Source organism: Onychostruthus taczanowskii, unplaced genomic scaffold (assembly GCF_017590055.1).
Source record: "Onychostruthus taczanowskii isolate IOZ18803 unplaced genomic scaffold, ASM1759005v1 scaffold207, whole genome shotgun sequence".
Taxonomy (NCBI): Eukaryota; Metazoa; Chordata; class Aves; order Passeriformes; family Passeridae; genus Onychostruthus; species Onychostruthus taczanowskii.
The window spans coordinates 502,293-520,126 of NW_024499318.1; the positions used below are offsets into that span (position 1 = coordinate 502,293).

The window sequence follows — 17,834 nt, forward strand, 5'->3', positions numbered from 1 at the left end:
GTTCTGGATCACTGGAGGCTTCAATTGCTGCACAATTGCTGTATGGATGTTAAGCATTCTCACTGCAAAGAAAACTCCCAGATCAAAAAGTATTCCCTATAACAGAGTGAGGAATCCCACAGAAGACGGGAATAATCAAATGCCCACATTTTGTTAAATTTGGGAATTCTCATGTGCATCTCAACGCAAGTTTTTGAAGTGCTTTACTAAACTCCCCAAATCACTCTTTCTCTTCTCTCCAGCACACCTGGGTTTCTGATGGTGTGAAAAATGTGTTTGCACTGTGAACCAAACAGGTCTGGAGCAAAGTTAGGGCTGGTTCTTGGCTGCGTTTTCCTGCCAATCCGAGCGCGCACTGCACGGCGAACCGGGTGTGATTCCTCCCGTGCCACGAGGGAAGGGAAATAATTCAATAATCGCACTCCCACGGAAAGCTCCCGTTGGCTACCCCTTAGGATGGCATTTCCCAGTGCTCCCGGTGAGCTCGGCTTGCAGGAGCCCCGGAGCGGGAGAACGAACGAGCGCTAGAGGGCACAGCGCGACCAGCGACGAGGGGCGGCTGTGGCTGAGTGCCTTCCGCCCGAGAGAGTCCAAGTGACTCCTTGAAATGGCACCTTGCAGAAGGTGCTGGGAGGCCCTGCACAAGTTGTGGTGCACTGAGGTTATCAAGAGCATGTAGGTAGAAGGGTGAAAAAAAAAATTTGTTAAGCACGGAAAGGAGTCAGACAGAAAATACAGAAAATCCGTGGTGGGAATTGGCTGAATTTAGGCTGTTCTTTGCACTGGGTACCATGGAAGTTTGGTGATGACAAGCTTTCCTGATTCATTTCTGATCCCTCTTGCTGCCTCCCAAGGAACCAAGATTTCCCAAGATATCTTTTCTTTCCTATGACTTGATTTCTAGAAACCTGGAAGGAAAAATGCCAGAAGGAGTAGCTCTTCCATTTCCTTCTGATTTCATTTCCCTACATCTCCTGTAACATAAATAATTTTATAAGTGATACAAAACATTTCCAGAAAGCAGACACTGAAAGCATGAAGCCCTCAGGATCCTCTTCCAAACAAACTCCTTCCTTCCCTCTCTGTGTTTCAGTGAGCGCTCAAGCAGCCTCATTGTTTGGATAATTCAGGGTGCCAGATGGCTGTAAATATGTTCACAATCCTCCCTACCCTGCTCCCTCCTCCCTGGCACCCTCACTGCTCTACCCAGTACTGAGCACCTGGTCTGTTCCCATTTGGAGCCTCCCTTCTCCCCTCTGGAGCTAAATTGGCACTGCTGGTTTGTGTTTTCCCTTTAAATGAAGTGGGAAAATCATAGGGAATGTTTTGTGCCAGGGAATGCTGAATATTTCCTTCGCTGTCACTTGCACCATCAGTTAATTGAAAATGTTCCTCCTGCCCCGTGGCATTTCCTTCCTGCAGGAATCCTGTCCCTGACATAGGAGGGTGCAGCTCACCTGCCGGGAGCCGCGAGGGAGGAGCGGCTTCTGCCTATTTTGAGCTCAGCGATCTCATGCTTACCCTTGGCATGGGGTAAGGGCACACAGAACAGGGTGATTCATCCCAAATCATGCCCCAAGGCCCTGGCAGAGGCAGTGTGTGAGCAACCAGTCCCGTTCTTCCTGCCTCACAGGAGTCATTGTTACACTCTGATCCTGTTATTCCATAAATCAGGAGAGCCCAAATCCTGGGGCCTGAGCCCCTGAGATAACTCTTCTGTGTAATGAAACATTCCCAAGCTGCTGAGCAGTAAGAAAATGACAGAAAAGTGTTTCAGTGGCACTATAAAAAGGGAAGTTGGTTTTAAACCATCTGAAAATACAGGCAGTGACGTTTTGAGAACTGAGGAACAACTGAGGTCACGAGCTGCCTGAGGAACGCTGCAGCAGCACAGCTCAGGTCACGGGAAGGATGAGCTGTGCCCATGAAGAAACAAAAATTCAGCCAGATTTGTCTGTGGTTTTGCTCTCATTGATGAGCTGGTGGGTGAACTCTTCCCTGGAAGGCAGGATGGAGCAGATGGCAGCAAGCAAATATCTGACTTGAGCAAGGAGAGAGAAACCGATTTTCCAAAGGATCTATTTGACATACAGAGGCCACATGTTATTTTTATGAGCCAGTGTGAGCCAGACCTCTCATTTATTGAACTTTACCACTTTGTGCCCTGCCAGCAGACCTAACTTGAGTGACCCTGTGACCTATAAAGGACAAGAGAGCCAGCAGTCTGGAGCAGGCATTCCGAGCAGGCTTTTCCAGGAGCCGTCAGCCTTCTGAATGCCACCTCACAATTTCTGGGAAGCATGACTCCCAGCTAGCTCTGCAGAAAGGTAGACAGCACTCAGATTATATATAGCAGCAAGTGGGCTGGGAGGAGAAACTCTGGGCTGCACAGAGAGGGAGGCTGCTCTGGAGAAAGCCAGGGAGTTTCTTGTGGTGCAGCACAAACCTCAGTGGCACCTGGTGAGTGGAGCTGGGGAGCGCTGGCCTGAGGGCAGCTGGCACTAATGGAGTGCAGGAGAGCCCTGGGCAGTGCCAGGGGCACGTTGGGTGCCCAGACTGATCCCTTGCTCTCAGCTCTTCTTCATCCTGTTCCATCCTCTGCCATGGGGCAGGGACACCTCCCACAAGCCCCATCCAGCCTGGCCTTGGACAATTCCAGGGATCCAGGGGCAGCCACAACTTCTCTGGACACCCTGTGCCAGGGCCTCCCCACCCTCACAGGGAACAATTCCTTCCCAAAATCCCATCTAAACCTCCTCTCTTTCAGTTTAAAGTCGTTAATGACTCAGCCCAATTGCTGAGAGTCCTTGAAATAATGATGTCCACATCTCCACTGGCTCATTCCAGTCCATGCCAGACCTTTGCCTGCTGCCCAGTGTCAGCCTGTGAGGCACAGATTCCTCCAGCTCTGAATGGTTCCCTCTGTCCTCCTGTCCTACATGTATGGGCTCTTTATTCCAACCACAGGCCCCTCAGCCCCAGGGCAGGGGTTTGGAAGGAGAAATCACCATTTCAGTGCAGAACTCCCAAGCTACTGGTGTCAGGAGGGGGCTGAGCTCTGCCCTTTGAACTCTGGCTGGTCTGGCCTCTGCCAAGCATTCCCAAGTGTCAGAAAGATGTTAAAATCTTCTCTTGCCTCTGAGCTGCGTTGATTTGTGTCAAAACAGAGCAACAAATTTTTAAACACATTGCACATTAAGGAAGTGGAAGAATCACTGTAGTTTTCAGTCCCTCAGGACATTTTATAGAGTCAAACAAATCAACAGAGTCTGAAAGCAGAGATTTGATATTCCTGGGCCAGGCTCAGGAAACACTTCCAACAGGAGGGAATGCTGCACCTTTCATCTTTTCTGTGGTGTCACTTTACTGGGTGTCATGTCAAACATCCCCAGTGCCAAACCAGCCCCTCTGGCCACTCAGGGAGAGGAGTGTGGGCATCTCTGAGCCTGATGAGGAACTCTCTGACAGCTCAAATTTGATTTAGGGAAAAGAAATGCAAGGCACTGAACTGTGTATCTCACCAAAGAATTCCTTTCTAAAGAGAGGGAAGACACACAAATCTCCACATGTGCATATTCCAGGGATACATTTTGCACCCAGGTGTATCAAAACCACTGAATTCTCCCCTTTTATTTCTTTTTTTTCTTTTTTTTTTTTTTTTTTAGGGAAGTGGGTCTGTTCTTGCTGAGCTTTAATTTGAAAACCCACTTGGAACTTGTTAAGTCAATAATTATTCTTGTGAATGTGGGTCAAACTATTTTATGTCTCTTCCTCTCTAGGGACTTGGAAGAAGATTTAATCCTCCAGCACTCCAAGGTAGGAAGCACCACATTTCCCATTTTATTTCAAAAGTCCAAACTGATTGTCCCCTGGGGGTAAAAGCTGACGAGGGACAGGGTCAGGGTGTGAGTGAGTGGCATTGCTGGAGCCCCAGGTGTTCACCTACAGCTGCTGACACAGATGTCTAGGAAAGAATGCCCCCAGCTCTGATAACATATCAGAGATCCCATGGATCCCATGGATATGGAACATATCTTGGGATCCCATGGAATTTATTCTCAGGGTATGCTGAACATATTATTCAGTTGGGATATTGGAGGGTCTATAGCTTCCCACCTTCCACCTCTGCACACAAATCCTACTTTCTCTTTTTAAAGCATTTGCTTTATTGGAGAATAACAAAATAAGCAACTATTTCCGTAGTTTTCTCCATCAGTAACTCCAAGAAATCCTTCTGCACAGCAGGAGCCATTGGCTGTGTTGAAAAATTGCATTTATCCACCCCCTCCTCAGCCTGAGAACCCTCTGCCATGGGTTACTGGTGTTCCTGCTCACTTGGGAGGCTAGGGGCTTTTTCCAAGGTTGGAAACTGGTGAAGAAACTGGACTTTATCCACCCCAATTATAGTGCTGTGAACTGCTTTGTTAGGTGTGACTCCAGCCTGCAGAGTAGCCCACTGCTGCTGGAACAGCACGAACCCATTTCTGCTTTACCCCCGAGTTCCGCCGCCCGCCAGCAGTGTGAAAGTTGCCTCCAAGTGTAAATTCTATTTAAAGCCACCAAAAGCCTCTTAATCGGTACCTCCTGCTTTCCAGAGGCCTCTGAGCACTGCAGAGACACTGCAGCTGCTCCCTTTGTCCCCAGAGCTGCAGTGGGTGAAACTCAGGGCAGCCACGCGGGGCTGATCTGTGGGGCTGCACCCCAAAATGTGTTCCTTGGGCAGGAACTCTCTGGGGTGGGCCAGCTCTGTCTGAGGGTTTGTGGGGGTTTGTTGGGTTGTCAGCCCTCTCCTGCCAGGGTGTTGGGTGCCAGTGTTTCACAGAATCATGGAATCACACAATGCTTTGGGTCTTGGGAAGGACTTTTCATCCAAGTCCACCCCTACCATGGGCAGGGACACCTTCACTACCTCAGACTGCTCCAAGCCCTATCCAACCTGGCCTTGGACATTCCCAGGGACAGGGCCACCACAGCTTCTCTGGGCACCCTGTGCCAGGGCCTCCCCACCCTCCCAGGGAGGAATTTCTTCCCAAGAATTCCATCCTAAGGTGTCTCTCTGTTAATTCCCTTAGAAAGGCAGAGGATGGAGGGAGGAGGGAGGGAGGGACGGACGGAGGGAGGAGGGGGTTCGCTTAAAGCTTTTGAAGCAGAGAGGGAGAAAATAATCCAAAAAAGGCTCTTTGGCTGGGAGGGTGGGTGGGCTGCTGCGTGCAGCTGCAGCCGGGGATCCTCGGCCCGCGGTCCGTATTTGGCTGGGAGCGGGAGCGCTGCGGGGATTGGCTGCGCTGGAAGCGGGCAGGGAGCGCAGGCTCCGCAGCCGCTGCCAGCTGACGAGCAGAGCACGCTTACCCACTCCTCAGCATGTGCTGAGCAAATTGCAGCTATTTTTATAGGAGACGCTTTGCCTACATCTTAAGAATCCGGTCCCAATCCCGTCTCCCTGTAGTGTAACGGGAAATCCCCTTCCCAGCCCCCTTTTCCCCGTTCTGTACGTGTTTTCCAAGGCACAGTTGGGCAGAACGCAGAATTCTTGGCCGTTATCAGACTTGTCTGCTGTGCCCTGGCCGGCCAGGGCGCTCTGTATTCCTGTAACGATGCAATGTTTTGTCTCCAGACCCAACATAATTGCCGGACTGGACAATAGCAGCCCTTTCTGGGCACGGCAGACGGCTGCTGCACTGCTGGGAGAGCACGGCCCCTTTGTGCAGAGTTACTCCCGCATGGGTAGAGCCACCGGCCAGGGGGCGGTGCACAAAGCCACGTCTGTGCTGCCCTTGGCTTTGCTGCTCCCTAGGGCTCCCCGCACCCTGCCAGAGGTTTTGGGAATGCCACCGAGGGCAGGGGGCTGGCAGGAGGCAGCAGGGAAACGGAGGGGAAGAAACTGGGAGGGGTGAGAAGAGAGGCAAGATCGCCAAAATTGCCTGTAGGAGCTTCAGGGCAGGGCTGCTCAGGTGTGCCAGGGGCAGCTGCACCAGCAGCTGCTTGTGGTGGCCTTTCAGACCTTCCCAGAGGGTGTGCTGGCTCTTCCAGAGGCCTCTGTTCAGAGCAGCATGGCAATGAGCATTCCAAAATCCAAGGAGAGTTGCTGGTGTGGGACTGGGCACTACCTGAATGCAGGTCACAATGGTGGTTCAGTGGTTCCTTGAAAAAAAAACAACTTTGTGAAGCAATCCAGTTCATCAACGTGGAAAGTTATCCCTGGAAGTATCACTGGAGTCTGGTTAAGCCAAATTCGTTGGGAAAGGTTTGGGGTTTGGTTTTGTTTTTCCTTTAATTTAAAAAAAATCTTGTCATCGCAGCCAGGAGAGGAAAGAGAAAACATTAACCAGGAGCAGGAAGTAACTCTGCGGGTTTAATATTTTTGTGGACTATTTGCCATGTAGGTAAGAGAATTAGGTTTCCTTTTAAAACACAAGGAACAGTTGGATGTTACCACGAGTGAACTTGTGAGACACAGCCATGTCCTGCTGGTGGGTGGGAAAGCTGAGCCAGCCTGTGAGCTGATGATCTGAGCTCTGCTCTGGGCTCAGCTTTCCTTCCAGCAGGGCTGATTCAGATCTTGGGCAGAGCCTGCTGCTGACTATGACACCTGAGAGAGCAAAGCAAACCTCCCAAAACTGCCACTGGCTTGTGGTGTCTGGCTCCCACACACACCCCCTGACTTTTCAGCTCAAAGAAAAGGTAGAAAAAAAAAAAAAAAGAGAAATTAGAATGGAAAAGCCCAACCCCCCCCAGCTGCCTGTGTGGGCTGTCAAATCCAAGGCTTTGATCCTCTGGTTGCACAGAAGGGAAGACACATCTCTGCTACCTCCCACTGCTCAGGGCCAGGGGGGTCTGTGAGCATTCAGGATCAGGGTGGGTATGAATTCTGTCACTGCTGCCCTTCTGGAGGGCTCTGTGTGCACCCCAAAATAACAGCTGCCAGCCCCAAGTTTTCTAGGGGACTGTGCCAGGACAGAGCTCTGAGAGCTACACCCAGCAAATGCCTCAATGGCCTGGAGACCAGCCTGGACTTCCCACATCTTCAGGAGAGTTCCTGGATGATGGGGACTTGCAGGCAGCGCTGGGGATGGACACCTTTTTTTGACCTTTTAATGTCATTTATTTGTGAGAGGGAACAGAGCAAGTGTCCCAGTGAAAGAGAATTTGGGGCACAGCCCAGACATGAGAGCAGCAACACCAGGGCTCGTGCAGCTCCACCCCATGGGATGCTCCAGGCAGACATGGGCATTTCCAGGAACCAGAACTTGCTCCTGTCCTTGGAGCATGACAGGAGCTGGGGCCTGCAGTGCAAAGGGAGCTCTTACAAAGGAGGTATAAACTGCAACTGATTTATTGGAACACTGGGTTGATTCATCAGGGGATGCGATGGAGGAAAGGAAGGGTCCAAGCTTTGAGAAGCAAATTTGGGTGAGAACAGGCACCTTTTCACTCTTTTGAACACTGTAAATAATAATAATAATTAAAAAAAAAGACCAGATGGCCGCCCTTCCCAGTCCCTCCCTCCCATCCCAAGGCTTGCCTTCACATCATGCTCTTCCTAAACTGCAACTGTGAGCTCTGTTTGGGCTTCGAGTCTGACTGCTGCAGCTCAAACTGTTTGTACAGGTCCCTCAGCTCTTTGATCTCCTGCAGCACCCTCTTGGCTTGGCTCCAGGTGGAGGAAGCCTCCCCCAGCAGCCTCTCAGATTCCTGCAGGATCCTTTCAGAGTCCGACTTGGAAGATGACGAGGAAGAAGAGGTGGTGGTGATGGTGGTGCTGGTGTTGGAGTCCTTGGTCTTTCTCTTGCCTTCCCCGTAGCCCTTCACCTCTGTCAGCAGTTCCTGAGTTTTTTCCAGTTTCAGTGCAACCAGTTCCTGTATCCGGGACAGCTGCTCCGGCTCCGCCGAGGCAAACTGAGCCTCCAGCCCCTTCCTCAGCACCGCCCGGTGTGTGGAAGAGTCCCGCCGGGACAGGATTTCTTCCATGGAGGCACATTTATTCTTTTCTGAGTGTGACAGCTTTTTGGGGACCTGCGGCGTGTACATGGTCCCTTTGTCAAAGGAGTCCTTGCGCTGGCCGGCTCTGTCCCACGAGGTCGCGTCCTGCCGGGGCAGGCTCCCTGTCCGCCCCTTCTCGCACGATTTGGTGTTCTCCGAATCCGAGCGGCGTCGCCCCGCGGTCAGGTGTGCCACCGACTTGTCCAGATCCACCCGGAAACTCTCCTCGCAGGTGCCGTGATCCTCCGCAGAGGCGTCTTCCTCCTGGATCAGGTCGAGGGTCAGCATTCCGTCAGAGGTTGAGGTAGATGCCTGGAGGAGCAGAAAGCAGAGCCGAGTTGGCACCAGAATGGCTGTCCCTGCTTCCAGGGGTGTCTGCACTGCGGATACACACTACAGGGAGGGAGGGGGAATGCTCCCTCACGCAGAGACAGAGCCCGGGGATGGACTTTGCCACAAGGTTTGCGCAGTGCAGCGACCCACGAGAACACAGGATGAGAGCTGACGACCCCGAGCTGTCCTCGTGGCAACTCTTCAGTTCAGGATGGAGCTCCAACAACTCCACTTCCAAATGGAAACGCTTCCAGGGGAATTTCACCCCAGCAGGTGTCTGGGGTTGCTTGTACCTACCACAGCCATGAGGTGACCCCGCGTGGGAGGGCGCCGGGAGTGCTGGATCTTGGCTCTGTCACGCGTCGGGTGGGCAAGGAAACTGTCCTCTTCCACGGTGACCTGCAGGGTGACACAGCCTGTGAGCAGGGAACAGGAGCCATTCCCAGCTCCTGGAGCTGAGGCTGGCAGGGAATGGGGTGTGGGAGTCCAGCCTTGGAAGCCACCCAGTGTTTGCCTGGTCTCTCCCCTCTGTGCCGTGGTGGGATTACATCTGCTCAAGCCATTCCTGACAGCTGAACCTGTTTGCAAAGACTCCTGTGACAGGCTGTCCTGGAAGCCATCTCTCCTGGTGTTTGCTGTGCTGTCTCCTGCTCTAAAACCTCTCCCACAGTCTGACCTTGGGTTTTCCTTCATTCAGGCTCTGTGCTGCCATCCAGGAGAGGAAAGAGCCTCCTGGCAGTGCCGTGGTGCTGTGGGAAGCTGAGTGTGAATGGGAGATCTGAGACAGGTCTGAGCTGAGGAAGGGTTGCCATGAAACATTAATGTGAGAGTCAGCCCTGGGGCGAGGGCACAGCTTGTTCCAGGCAGGTTCTCCTTCCCACTGAAGGAAACTGTGGAAATGCTCACCCTGACCTGCCTCTGCCAGCCCACCTGGCATTCCCAGTACACCCCGTGTCCCCAGGAGGAGGCTGAACCGGGGCTACACTGTTATTTTTCCTGGCAGAAGCTGCTTTGTGTAACTGGGACTTTCACACTCCCCTTGAGAAGCGGGAGGAGCTCTGCTGGAGACACTTTGTGTGGATGTGCCCCCAGGACAGGGCTGTCCCCAGCAGCCTCAAACCTTCACCCAGGCTGACACAGGGTGAATCCCACTCACCTCGTCCAAGATCCGGTTTTTAGCACGTGTGATTGCAGAGTTGAGGGCGTTAATCCAGGACTCTTTTTCTTCTGGACTCACGGCCAGGAAGATCAGATTTGGTGCCTGCAAACAGAGGGAAGTCAGGTCAGTGCTGGAACTCACACAGAGACAGGCCCTGGCCAGTGTGAGGCCTCTACAGAAAAGGCAAAGCAGAGCTGAGCCTCCAGCCCTATTTTCCTCACACAGCAAACCCCAGGAGCACCTACATCCCTTCCCTGCATCCCCCAGGACCATCCACATCCCTGCCCACCCCTGGAGCCAGTGGCTTTTGGGCTGGCTGCATCTGGGCAAGCTCCACACACATACCGTGTTTCCAGGCTGCCTGGAGTGGGCAAGGGTAAATTTGCTGTGGTTCTTTTTGCTTCTACTTTTGGACTTCCTGAGTTCTTCACATTTCTCGTAGTCACTCAGATCAAACATTTCCTGTACGTTTTTTTCATCTTTTACCTGCAAGACAGCAAGAAAATTAGAGCTTTGCAGATGTCAGACAGAGACTCTGATGCTCCAGGCAGCAGGATTTCAACATGAGGGTTTTGACTTGTCTCTTCTGGAATGAGTGGGCATATTTAGAAAGACAGCAAAGAAAATCTCACTTTGCCAGGTTAACTCCTGCCTCTTCTACCCCCAGAGAGCAGGGGCTGCCAGGCTTTCACAAGGCTCTCAGTGTCCTTTAAAGAGTCCTTTTGAGTGACCACTTTATAAAATGTCCCATTTTCCAGGTCTGTTCCCCAACACTCTGAAGTGTAACAGGTACATGGGATGGATCAGTGTCACAGAGGCTCAGATGAAAGATGGAGCTTGCAGAGGGTCACTGAGGTTGCAGCTGCACTGGGGGACAGGCAGGGGTCTGGATGCTGACCCCGGAGGGTGCTGTCCCTTGGGGACACTTGGGGCAAAGGGGAAGTGGCAAAGCTTCCTCTTCATCACTCTTACAACGCATCATCCTCAATCCCACTCCTACAGCAGGGAAGCTCTGCTCCTCTGTGGCAAACACAAGGAATTAGGGTTTGCATGTCCATTACAGACACTGCAGCAGGCTCAGAGCTACATCCATCTGCTTAATCCAACTCCAGCCAGTCATCCCAGGCTGCAGCAGTGCTGCAGGGTGTGTAACTCGGGTGCTGGGCAGGCAGATGGTGGTGAGGTCTGAGCCCTTGGATTTCCTGAAGGGACTCCACCCCATTTCATACATTTCCTCCACAGTTTTCGGAAGCACTGAAGGAACTCCCTATGATTCTTCCACAGAATTTAATCAAAGAGGGTGACTAAACCAGCTTCCTAACCAGTGGCATGGATAAACTGACCATCTGGCCCTGCCTGATGACAACAGCTCCCCTCTATCCTTCATCCTGACTGTGTCCCCAGGATCCACAGGACAATCACCGGCACTGCTGGTTCCTCTTGTGACACATCCCCTGTGTCTGGGTGTGATAACAGAGACTGTCTGGCTGCACATCCTCCCCACGCTCTGCTAATGGGCTTTGATCTCTTCCCACTCCCATCCTACAATCCACCTCTTTCCAAGAATCTCAGCTGAATTCTGCCCCACTCGTTTGCAGCAGGAAAAGCTGATCCCCCTCCGAGCCCCCAGCTGTGCTCTGTGGCTGAGAGCAGAGCTCTTGCTCCAGATGTTTGCTCATGTGGGTCACTGGGGCTTCCCCAGCCCTCCCCTTCCTCCTCAGAGCTCACAGAGCTGGAACTGAACCTCGTGCCTGCAGGAGTGTCCCCGGGAGGCTGCAGGACAGAGCAGGTGCCTTTGGTTCAGCAAACACCCTGCAGGAGCAGCTCGTCCTTTAAACACCTCTGAATGACACCAGGGCTCTGACACTGCACTGGGGCAGCTGAGGGGATCCTGCTCCTGTGTGTGACCCCTTATCAAATGCTTCAAACTGGGAATAAGCAACATCCACGCTGGGATTCCTGGGGGAAGAGGGGCAGCAGCAGCCTGGAGTAGGTGGCTGTGGTGGCACAGAAATGCCAAGGGGGCACGGGAAGAACAGTGGGTGTCTCGCTGGGGGCATGGCCACCTGAGCCCCCTCTCATGCTCATGTAACAGAGCATCCAGTGTGCAGAAAGAGAAACTGGACAGGAAGGTGAAAGGCAACTCCAGAGGCTCTTGCCAGCTCTTTTGTCCTTTGTGGGAAGCTCCTGAGGCCAAAAGGAGGGAGGTGGTGGCATGAGAGGCAGCACAGAGCAGCCTCGGGGGTAGGAGAGGCTGAGCACAGTAATGCTGCCCATTCTCTGTGAAAACAGGACAAAACCAGCCCCTGAGGAGCCATGTGGGCATGAAAAATGTGAGCTGAAATCCCAGTCACCGTGTCAGTCACAGGTGGGTGACAAACCTGCAGGGTGTCACCTCCTCTATGTTCTCAGTGAGATAGGGGCTGTCCAAATCAAACCTTCCAGGCTTCTCCAAAGAGCATTTGGCTGGATGTGTCCCAGACCCAGGCAGGGCCCAGGAGGAAGCAGCCTCTGGTATCAGTTCTCAGTAGGAAGGGATGAAGCAAGAGGCTGGTGGTTGATTTTGGCAAAACCATTCCCTGCTGAGAGGTTTCCAAGTCTTTCCTTCCCCACAGCTGCCAAGGACTTAAGAATTGAGGGATGTCAGAGCCTCACCAGCAGGCAGGTCCTGCTCTCTGTGCCCTGTGGGGAGCTCAGGATTGGAAGGATTAAGGTGAATCAATCCCAGCAGGGGCTGCCCTGGCTGTCTGCTGAGTTATACCCATCTGAGGCAGGCAAAACAACCTTGCCCTGCACCTCCTACCTGTGGCTAGGTGAGGGAAGAGAAACTGAGGCATGGAAAAGGAATCAGAAGCATCCCCCATCCCTCCAGCAGGGAACATTTCTCTGCAGCTACGGGATCACACAGCCCCACACCCCTGGCAGCTGCCCCTGCTCTGCTCGGGGTGTCAGTGCCTGTGCCAAGCTGACACTGGGATCCGAGGAGAGGAGCTGCATTCCTTGCACTCCTTCCCCTCCTTCCCCCGCAGCTGCTGCCCGCCCAGGCTGGCCCCAGGGGCACCCAGCGCTCCCTGTGCCCCGAGATGTGGGGGGCTGTGGGCATGTAATGGGTCACAACACCAGCACCCAAATCCCCTCTCCAGAGGGTCACGGCTGTTTGTGCTTCCAAAGCTCTGCTGCCAAAGGAAGGCTGGTGGCGGAGCACTGGCAGAGGGAGGGTCTCTGACCTGTTTAATTAACTGCCCTTGGGTGTCTCACTGATGAGAGCTTGCATTTCCTCATCAAGCTGTGACCTGCAGTGGCTCGGAATCTCCTGGACCCGGCTCAGGGCTGTGTTTTGGGACCAAACCATGCACAGAGGGGCAGGGCAGGTGCTCAGTCACCCCAGTCTGGGATTTTTGGTGATGATTTCAGCAGTTCCCTGCTGCAGTGGGACACGGAAAAATGCGGAAGGTACAGAAAATCACAAGACACTCAGTGTAAGGCACCCATGGGACACTCGGGGAGGGGTCACAGTGTTGCTCAGGCTGTAACCAGAAACCTCCAGACTCTCTGTACAGCCAAATACCCAAACATGGGCAGTTTTGGGACAGACGGTTCCCCTTGCAGGCTACGACCAAAGTTTCAGTTCCTCCAGCTGAGAAGCTCTGCTTCAGCAGGGGACAGAGCAGCCTGCAGACCTGGCCGAGGCCAGGCTGTCACTGGGACAGGGATGCACACTGGCACTGCCCAGTCCTTGTCGTGGCCAGGTCGCTGCCCTTAGCTGATCAGGGGATGGTGGCAGGACGTGGCTGCTTCAATCCCTTCCCCAAAGAGTCACCACCAAGGCTACCAGGCACACAGGCTCCTCAGAATCACTGAATTATGACACGGGTTTGGAGGGACATTAAAGGACACCTTCCACCAAGCCCCATCCAACCTGGCCTTGCACACTTCCAGTGATGGGACAGCCACAGCTTCTCTGGACAAGCCGTGCCAGGACCTCCCCACCCTCACGGGGAGGAATTTCTTCCCCAAAATCCCACTGTGCTGCGTTGGAGAAGCGAGTATGCAAACACACCCCCAGCCCCCTCGCCGGCTGTGCCGAGCTGGAACCGGGGAGCAGCACCTCCTCGAGTGCTCTTGTGCTAATTGAGCCGATGCCTTTGGTAGCAAACAAGCGAACGCTCAAGAGAAGCGTTTCCTCGTCCCCCGAGCTGACACAGCCGGGCTCGGGCTGTCTGGCAGCCCCCGGCTTCCTGCGAGGAAGTGCCGAGCCCGGCTGTGTCAGCTCCCCGGCTCAGGCGGCGACAAAGCCGGGCCAGGAACGGGGAACAATTCCCAGAAATGTGCCGGGAGGGGGAGGGACCGAGGGGAAAGAATGCAAGAGTGAGTTAAGAAGGTGGTGGTGTGCTCAGCAGAGCTCAGCTCGCTGCGGCTCATCTCTACAGAGCTGGTTTTGGCTGATGACCAAAGGCTGAATAACCCAAGGGTTTTGGTGTGAGTTCACCGAGTTCAGCAGCCTCGGGGGAGCGGAGTGAGCACGGCCAGAGCCTCAAGCTCCCATTTTGGGAGGTGTCAGACAAGTCCCACAGCTCTCAAAGGGCAGCACTCAAACACCCTGTTAGCATTTTCCATCAGCTGGGCTGAAAAACTACATTTCCTCTCCTTACAGACAGCTCTGCCAGGGAGAAGCCCAGGCTCCTATCGGGCATTCCCAAATTCTCCTGACAAAACGGAACCATCAGGGCTGGTCTCTGACCTGCAAGCCCACACAGACAACTGGAAAAGCACGCAGATTCCCAGGAGGAATTGATTGGAATTTGTTTGTCTGAATTTTGGAAATCTCCCCATTGCAGACCTCAGCCCATGCTGAGCTCTGAGCAGTTCACCAACACCTGCCCCTAGCCAACATAATTCCCAAGGGATCCTGGTGTGGAACAGGCAATTCCCTGTCCCCGTGTGCTCTGGGGAGATGGGATTCATTGCCCTGCTTCCCAGATGGAGAAATTCAGGCAAAAGTAAATAAATGTCTGGTTTGAATTCATTTAAGGAGCGCATGGCAGAGCCGAGGAGCTTCCAGGAGCCTTGGGGTTTAACCCTTTGTGCTCCGAGGTGGTGGGGAGGGCCGGGAATGTGGCTTCACCTGCAGAACCACCTCTGGAGCAGCTGCTGAGCCCGAGGTGAGCTGCCAGGAAACAGCAGCTGGAGCCACACATGGGCCTGCCTTTGCTCCACTGGCATCAAACCTGCCCCACACCTGAGAGCCTGTGAGCTGGAAGTCTTGGGACACCCCCAGGAACCCCGAGGGGTTCCCCAAAATGAGACCCCCCCCCCAGGATGGCAGAGTCACCTCTCGGCGCACACCAGCAGCACGTGTCACCTCCATGGCCAGCACAGAGTCACCTCAGCACCCACCAGCAGCAGATGTCATCTCTGCTGGCCACACATTCTTCCATATAAAGCCTCAGCAGTGCCTGCTGCAGGTTATTTATGGTCCCGGGGGCCTCCTCAGGCCCAGCTGTGAGGTTTTCCCCCTTTGAAACACAAACACAAGAGCTGCTTGTTCAGAGCAGGCTCCTCCAGCCTCATCCCTGTCTTGGGCTCGCAGCACACCTGGATTTGGTCTGTAGCTACCTGGATATCTCTTGCCTGTTCCTGTGTTTGCCTCTGGAGCAGCCAGGAGGTTGATGGAGCACGCTCTGGAATGCCAGCAAGCAGCTCAGCACGACCTGGGCACTCAGTCCAATTTTTTTAGGCCGTTTCTCTGTTTTAACAAGCCCTGACCCTCTGCCTGTGCCACGTCCATGGCTCAACTAGGCTTAAATCAAATTATCCCTTCCACTCTCCAGGTGCTGACAGAGCCAGGCCAGGCATCCCAACACGGTCTGAGGGGGGAAACCCAGAGAGACCAGGATTTTATCCCAAATTCCCCGAGCTGGAGCAGCCCCCATGCCTGCCGTGGGCACCACTCTGCAGCTCTGGCATGTCACAGGGGACGGAGGGAGGAAGGCTCTGGCCTGGGGAGTTCTCCCGATGGATTTATGGAGACAAAAAGCACGGGGGGGCCGTGCAAGGACAGCCAGGTGCGGGCTCAGCCTGACGAGTCACATCCGATTACCTCCAATGTCAGCAGCGCGTTAAACCCCAAAGCCCAGCACGGAGACGGGGGGCAGCGGAGGGGCACCAGGGTGTGGATCCGGGGTGAAAAATGCGACAGACCGACTTGTAAAGGGCTCGACTGCGGTCGGGAGAGCGGAGTTCTTTCCAACCAAGGCAGTGCTGGGCTCAAGGACGGAGGACAGGCACAGAAAGGAGCCGGCATTGCCGGCGCGAAGAGCTTTGAGGGCTCAACTCTCTCTAAGTGAATCCTTTCGTGTCTCCACGCCGGGAAAATGTCTCCCAGCAGATCCGCCTGGGAGAATCGCTGTCAGAGGGTCCCGCCGGCGCCAGCCCGGGGACAAGAAGCCCCCGAGGAACCTCCCGGGCCCGGCTGGCGCTGGGCAGGGCCGGGGCTGCGCCTTTCATATGCAAAGAGAGGAACGGGGGGATGGGGAAGGAAACTGAAAGCGATCCTACCTCCTTCTCCGAGATGTAAAGCTGATCTCCCTTCAGAACCACATAACGGTTTTTCCAGATTTCCCTAAAAATGCCTTTCCCGCAAAATTTCCGCACCCAGCCGACCTTCTCCGGTTGCGCAGGTTGCTGGTTTCCATCCTGGTTCCCCTAACACAAAGCGAGAGGGAAGAAAATGGGCGAAAACGCGATTATTCTTGGTTTTACACTCCTTTTCTCCCCCCCTTCTCTCTTTGCCCAACTTTTGTCTCCCCCTCCCTCCGGCCCCTCTCTCCGCCGACGCCGGGACCGAGTCCTTTTCCCGGGGTCACTCCACGGGGATTTTTGTCACGAAGCGACAGCAGCAGCATCGGGAGGACGCCGCGAGGAGCGGGCAGGGTTCCCTCCGTGGTTATATAAGCCAGGCCGGCGTCTCCATCGCCTCATCCAACGGGCATTTACCCATGGAAAGGGGAACAGGAGGGGGATGGGCGGAATGTAAACCAGCTGGGGTTTTATACCGCGGTGAAAATGGCATTTTGGAGCTTTTTTAAAAAACGAGCAATTAATCCAAGAGGTGAGATCTTATGGGCGGTTTGTATCGGAGGTGTCTCGGTAGGCAGCGATCGCTGGGTGCAGCACCCAACACGGCAAAGAGCGACGGATTGGATTGATGGTGCCTCCGGATTTTATCGTTTCCTTGTGTTCCAAGATGAAAACGGCCTGCCTGCATCACCCAGTGTGTGTGGCTGCGAGGGGCAGCAGCGGGGCCGGGAGCAGGGTTCGGGTCCCTTTGGATCTCCCTGGGGGTCTGTGCGCTTTCTGCGGGGGGAGCAGAGGCGAAGCGAACGCCCGGCCCCGGCGAGACAATCCCCCCTTCCCCAAAACACCCAGGAGCCTCCCTCACCTTACCTTACCCCCGGCAAGAAAAAAAATTAAAAAAAACCCCAATTCTCCACTCACCCTTTTCGCAGAATTATTTTTTTTCATCGTTCCCCGGTGCGCTCTCCGAGGCGATTTGGGGCGGGGGTCGCAGAGGGGGCTCCCGCGGGGAGAGAACACCCGCGATGCGCGGCTCAGGGCCCTCTCCCGTTACACGGCGCCCGGCCCGGCGCTCTGAGCCATCGGCAGCGCCGCCGCCGCCGCGTCCCCCCCCGCCGCCACCATCCCGCAGCTCGGGGGGCTGCGCCGGGCTCCCGAGCTCCATCTATAGCCGTGCGCCCGTGACGTCGGGGTTCGCGGCGCGGGGCGAATCGCAGCCCACGAGGGTTTTTCTTCTTTGTTCCCGACTCCAGAGGGGCCGCGGGGCAGCGGGAGAGGGGCGGGCGGTGCCTCGGTTGGTGTGCCGCGGAGGGGGCACTGCCGCTGGTGTGGGTCAGCGGGAGAGTTCCTAGGAGAGGGAAAAGTATTTGGGAGGGTTTTGGGTCCTAAAGGTGTTGGGAAGTGGGGGGAAAAAATCACTCTGGAGAGGGGAGTTGGGAGATTTCTTGGGGAGGGGGCTGGAGGAAGGGGTTGCTTCCAGCACGGAGGGTCTGACAGCCAGGATTCAGGTGGATTCAGAGCTTCCAGAAATTAGGAGACACTCATTCCTAAAACATGCCCTTTTTTGGCTTTTTTTGTCTATCTCCTTCATGTCCTGCAAGAAATACATTGATCCATCAGAGGATCAGCTTTCCAATGACAGCGTCCATCCCATCCCTGGACAACATCCCCCACCCCTGATTTCGAGCTGTAGTTTCACCCCACTACTCTGGAATGAATGCACGCAGAGTCCTAGGGATGCACTTGGATTATGGAGTATTTCCAGAGCTTCTGTGAGTGTTTGTAT

General features: G+C 54.3%; 1 protein-coding gene across 3 annotated transcripts; it reads right to left on the bottom strand.

Moving 5' to 3' along the window:
* Positions 1 to 7,317: 7,317 nt before the first annotated feature.
* On the bottom strand, positions 7,318 to 17,218 carry PLEKHO1 (pleckstrin homology domain containing O1). Of its 3 annotated transcripts, XM_041404044.1 has the most exons (7): positions 16,270 to 16,692; positions 16,031 to 16,177; positions 9,818 to 9,958; positions 9,470 to 9,574; positions 8,611 to 8,712; positions 7,523 to 8,292; positions 7,318 to 7,443 (listed from the first exon to the last, which is right to left on the bottom strand). In XM_041404044.1, the coding sequence occupies exons 1-6, from the start codon at positions 16,375 to 16,377 to the stop codon at positions 7,525 to 7,527; spliced, it is 1,371 nt and encodes a 456-aa protein (XP_041259978.1). In that variant the 5' UTR covers positions 16,378 to 16,692; the 3' UTR covers positions 7,318 to 7,443; positions 7,523 to 7,524. The 3 variants fall into 3 exon arrangements, with proteins under 3 accessions (XP_041259978.1, XP_041259979.1, XP_041259977.1); XM_041404045.1 differs by lacking the exon at positions 16,270 to 16,692 and adding an exon at positions 16,970 to 17,218 and having other exon boundaries at positions 7,318 to 8,292; XM_041404043.1 differs by having other exon boundaries at positions 7,318 to 8,292; positions 16,270 to 16,691.
* Between the last annotated feature and the right edge of the window lie 616 nt (positions 17,219 to 17,834).

Coding starts and splice junctions, on each gene's coding strand:
- PLEKHO1 (XM_041404044.1), bottom strand. CDS start 16,377: ATGCTGCTGCTGTCGCTTCGTGACAAAAATCCCCGTGGAGTGACCCCG. Junction 16,178..16,269: donor GGAGGGAGGGGGAGACAAAA/GTTGGGCAAAGA, acceptor GCTTTGTGTTAG/GGGAACCAGGATGGAAACCA. Junction 9,959..16,030: donor TTTACATCTCGGAGAAGGAG/GTAGGATCGCTT, acceptor GCTGTCTTGCAG/GTAAAAGATGAAAAAAACGT.